Below are 5,554 nucleotides of genomic sequence, written 5' to 3' on the forward strand. Positions count from 1 at the left end.
TCACGCTACAGTAATGTGCATATAGTATAGGCGTGTTATGATGATTACTATCATACTCTCGGTTCTGCATGCACACATTTGCTAGGAGACTGTGTTCCAATGAATTGAGAGAATGTGAACAACTTTTGATCTAGTTTTGGACAGTACTCTGCAACTTTGTGCAAGTCACTTTGAGTCAAGCTCTTTGTGTAAACAGTGAAAAACTCCTTTATCGATTAAAGTAACTGTCCGTCCCCTCTTTATCTCTTTGACAAGGTCAGTGCCAAGTGAACATCTGAAGAATAGGATGTTCTTCCCATGTTCCCAATGTTGGTGGCATGTCCATTGGTTGGTTCTGATAAGAATGACTCTGAGCATCTGCGCTGGTCACGGTTTCTGGGGCTGACAGACAGTCAGAGGGACAGATAGGCAGGCGGACAGACAGACAGCCATAGGGTATAAGAGCTCAGTGTTGGGGGTCAGAGTTCCACACAGATTGACAAACCGACACCATGCTGGAGAGACTTGCCTTCCTGCTGCTGTTGGTAGCGTACGGTAAGTCCCTAGCGTCGCTACGCTAAGCTAACACATCTGCCTCAGAACAAATGGAACACACGCATGGTCATTTACAGATGTTTGTGTCAGTGGAGCAACTCACTAACTCTGTCACAACACCTGTCATTATACAGTATGTGCAACCTATACAGTGTGTTTCAGCCTACGGATGTGGGACCCCCGCCTTCGAACCCAGCACCAACAGAGTGGTGAATGGCGAGGATGCCCGACCGCATAGCTGGCCATGGCAGGTGAGCAACACACTTACTTTTATGACTCAATTGAATCATGGATCTATTTACATGTACTTATGATATACAGCACATACATATGTTGTATCTGTATCCTCAGATTTCCCTGCAGGTCAAGCATGGCAGCCGATTCCATCACACCTGTGGAGGGACTCTGATTGGCGCTCGCTGGGTCCTGACTGCTGGCCACTGCATATGGTGAGTGACCAACAGACAGACATCACTAAGGACTGAGTCCGGACTGACAAACAGACAGATATCACTAAGGACTGTCCTGACTGCATACGGTGACTGATTCAACAGACAGACATCACTAAGGACTGAGTCTGGTGAGTCTCACTAAGGACTGACAAACAAATGACAAGCAGGATATGTCCGCAGCCGGAATCAAACCAGGAACCCTGCAGTTACATGGTCGACGCTTAGAGCGTTACGCCACCAAGCACCACATGACTGTCCTGACTGATCAACAGACAGACAACACTAAGGACTGACCTGACTGACTGACCAACAGACAGACAGACAGACAGCACTAAGGACTGACCTGACTGACTGACCAACAGACAGACAGACAGACAGACAGCACTAAGGACTGACCTGACTGACCAACAGACAGACAGCACTAAGGACTGACCTGACTGACTGTTGGTTAGTTAGTTCAAGTTTATTTCGAACAGCAGTCCAAGTACATTGGAATACAAATCATTTCAAAAATAAATAATAAAATAAATAATAATAATAATCCACATGGTTAAGCTGTCCGAAAGGGAATAGGAGGAAGCAAAGCTTATTTGTCCTATCCCCATTCACACACTACAGTTACAGTAGCGTAGGTTTACAACAGAAACAAACAACAAACAAAAAAACAATTAGGCTCAATTTTGTCATTCAAATTCAAATACACACAATACAGCATACAAACTATCATACACTAATTTTAGCAAATGGCATGTCCTGTCTCTTCCATGTTGTATCTAGAAAGGATATAATTCTTATACATTATTTTAAATTCATTAGTACACCTTTGGACCTTTTCCTCAAGGCCATTCCACAGCACAACTCCGCAGATTGATATACAAAATCTTTTAACGTTAGTTTGTGCGTAATGCTGTCTCATGTTAAGTTATCTTCTAAATGTATAGTCCCCCCCTCTCTCAGTGAATAGTCTTCGCAAATTGCCCGGCAACAGTTCATTGTTGGCTTTATACATAATCAGTGCTGTCTTGAAATCTACTATATCCATCAGTTTCAGGGTATGCATCTTCATAAAGAGAACATTGGTATGATCAAGATATCCAGCATGATTAACTATTCTTACAGCTCTTTTTTGTAACATGCAAAATGGTTGTAAAGTGGTTTTGTATGTATTTCCCCATACTTCAGGACAGTAGGTCCTGAGGAGCTAGGATGATTGTTGCATTGTGAAGACTGTGTGATAGTGTTTCATGTGCCGTTGCAAATTATCGGTTATGGGTAGGAATGTCAGATAGTGGGCGGGGGGGGGGGGGTAAAGTCAGTGTGAACTTCAGAGAGACAGACTGTAAGGGAAGCGGGGGGATATTTCAAGGTCTACATATCATATGAGATACTGTATTTTGTAAAACTGTAAAACTGAGTTTATTTGCATGGTGCATCCACCATTTGCATGGTGTCATCAGTAGTGGTATGTTTATTCCTCCTTTAATGTAATCCTGACCCCCCCCCCCCAAGCTCAGGTCAAGTTAACGTCCAGGGCCATGTTGTACTCCCAGTCCTTCCCTTCTGTCATTTAGTATTGTGCAGTGACTTTGCTGACAGTTGATGGTTTCACCTCCCCAGGCCTGGTGATGTGTACCGTGTAGTGATGGGAGATCATGACATCATCCAGCAGGAGGGCACCGAGCAGATCAGAGAGTTGATGCGCATCCTGGTCCACCCTGACTGGAACATAGACTGTGTCGGATGTGGGTGAGTAGTACCCATCTGACAGACACACACACCTTCTGTACCACACCAGCTACATTCTAAGGTTCTACTGGGGAAAGGTTCCACTTAGAACTAAAAAAAAGTTCTTCAGCTGTCCCTGTAGATGAACCCTTTGAAGAACTAATTTGTAGAAACGTCCCCGCAGAGGGTTCTAAATGGAACACAACAGGTTATACAGCACTGTACATGGAACCCAAAGGGGTTCTTCAAAGGGTTCTCCCACAGGGACAACTGAAGAACCCCTTTGGATCCCTTGTTTGTAATCAGCTGTTACTATCACTGCCTGAAAAACGCTAAGGCCTTTTTGCACCTGACAGTAATGACCTGGCCTTGCTGAAACTGGACAAGGCTCCCTTCATGAATGAGAACGTTGGTCTTGCTTGTATTCCTGAGGCTGGAGACATCCCAGCCCATGGAGACTCATGCTACATCTCTGGCTGGGGAAACCTCTACAGTAATAACATACGTTAATACATCATCTGTGTGTGTGTGTGGGGGGGGGGGGGGTCCCCTGCTTATGTTAGATAGACTAAACACAACAGAGTTAATTGTATGTGATGTGCAGACAGCCTGTACAGTATGTACAGTATACAGGAGGACTCCCACTCCTGCAAAGTAGTAGAGGAACTAAAGCCTTGAGATCCCTCCACCCGAGGTAGAACAAAGCAGAGACATGTTTCATATCTATGTTATGTCTATTTTATGAAATGGATGATTATATAAATGTTTTACTGCAAAAGTAGTTTATTTCGGATGAAACCGAAAATAATTTACAAGTACCGTAGTAGCAATTGGCAAGTAGTCTATGATGCATCCTGATGGTCCTGTTACATCAGGTAAGGGACACTCCTTTGTCACAACAGTTCTTCTTCTTGGCTAGGTCAGCTTTGGAGGTTTTTCCTCATCCTTCCGTCGTCATAGAACAATGCAGGTGGCACAGCAGCTAACTCGTGAGACAATACATTCTCCTTGGACACATCTATTTGGCTTGAAACCGTTATCAAAAAGATATGAAAAAACATTGTTGTGCTTTGTTATACCTCGGGTGGAGGTATCTAAAAAACGAAGGTCTTTTGAAGGCTTTTGTTCCTCTAAAACATTCTATTTTAGGGTGCTCATGAGAGTAAAGACAGAATACATAGGGTCCAGTGGAGAAAAATGGGGTTAAAAACATTTCAAATATTTCCAAGGACTGAACATATGGTTAATATGTATTCTAAAGTGGTTAAAAGGGCTGTGCTATCAGCCTCACTTAGCCCAGTGCTAGCTGTGTCTGGTCCTCCATACAAACCAAATTCAGGTAATATGACAGTGTCTATATTTCAATATACTGTAAGTGGACCGAGAATGTACGAAAATCAGGTGCGGCACACTTTTTTTGTTGAGACAAATGAAAGTCTTTGAGCTGCATTCCCCCCGTGCAGTCTCTCCTTACTCTCTGACAGTATGTGATGTCTGCCCTCTGCTGCCACTGCCATAGGAACTGCAGGTATGACTCACTTCAAAAGGAAAGATAGGAAGTGGCACTGCTTTTCCTGTGCTGTGGATTGTCTGGCACAGTGTGTGTGGTGTGTATGACTGTGACACTGAGTGTCTTCCCCCTGTCCCAGCCCACGGCCCTATGCCTGATAAACTGCAGCAGGCTCTGCTGTCTGTGGTGGAGTACAGTGTGTGCAGTCGCAGCGACTGGTGGGGAATCAACATGAAGAAGACTATGATCTGTGCTGGCGGAGATGTCGTATCAGGCTGCAATGTGAGGAACCCAAACACCTACCTGCTGGCCCCAAGGGTCTAGACTCTACACTATATAGGCCTTTGTCAATATGACCAAATGAACCTGTCATAAGCAAAGACTAAACTCTCTCACACAGTGTCAAAGTCTCCCGGTTTCAACCTATTAGGCATTGCAATTGTCAGTTCTAACATGTGTTCTAACATTCCAACAGTTCAGCATGTGTTATCTAACCCAGAGCTCTTCAGAAAACACACACATGCATGCATGCACACACACACACACACACACACACAGACACACACACACACACACACACACACACACACACACACACATACATATGCACACATATACAAATACACCCATACATCATCATGATCTTTTCCCAATCTCTCTCTCTCTGTGTGTGTGTGTCTCACCTCCCCTTCCCTTTCTCTTAGGGGGATTCTGGAGGACCTCTGAACTGTAAGGGGGCGGATGGCAAGTGGTACGTCCAGGGTGTGACCAGCTTTGTGTCCTCTAGCACCTGCAACGAGGTGAAGAAGCCAACTGTCTTCACCCGCACTTCAGCCTTCACCAACTGGCTTAGCGATGTAAGTTACTCTACAATTCCATAGGTCCCTCACACCTCTCATTCAATCTATTCAGGGTAGACCTCTATATACTCTGATAGAGGAGTTGTATTATAGTCATCATAGCTGAAACACTAATACATGCATGTTGTCTTATTGTTTCCTCAGACAATGCTTCATTCTTAAGGATGTACTGGACCCCGGCAGATGATCTCCTTGGAAAGAGCAATGCTCAATGCAAAATAAATATTTCTCACATACTGTACCTCTTGCGTCTGTTCAAGATTTGTGCTCTACTGTATGTACTGTTGGTACTCAAACGTTTAGCACATGGGCTAGAGTAGCAGACATTGAAGGCTATATGTACTAGACATACTGTATATATATACGTATATATAGACATATATGTACTAGACATATATGTACTAGACAGGCAAGTGGTATGTTTTAATTCTTGGTAGGAACAAGAGGTTGTGTGAATGTGGCCATGTTTGGTT

The 5,554-nt window shown here is 44.0% G+C and overlaps 1 protein-coding gene across 1 annotated transcript; it reads left to right on the top strand.

Moving 5' to 3' along the window:
• Positions 1–491: 491 nt before the first annotated feature.
• LOC308153992 (chymotrypsin-like elastase family member 3B) lies at positions 492–5,243 on the top strand (the record flags this gene model as incomplete). The annotated part of the gene is made up of 8 exons (XM_080527173.1): positions 492–534; positions 697–785; positions 886–983; positions 2,604–2,732; positions 3,068–3,204; positions 4,361–4,503; positions 4,926–5,078; positions 5,226–5,243. 8 exons carry the CDS (start codon positions 492–494, stop codon positions 5,241–5,243), a joined length of 810 nt encoding a protein of 269 aa, XP_080383299.1.
• Positions 5,244–5,554: the final 311 nt, after the last annotated feature.

The sequence above is a fragment of the Nansenia antarctica genome, assembly GCF_963989245.1.
Source record: "Nansenia antarctica genome assembly, chromosome: 1".
Taxonomy (NCBI): Eukaryota; Metazoa; Chordata; class Actinopteri; order Argentiniformes; family Microstomatidae; genus Nansenia; species Nansenia antarctica.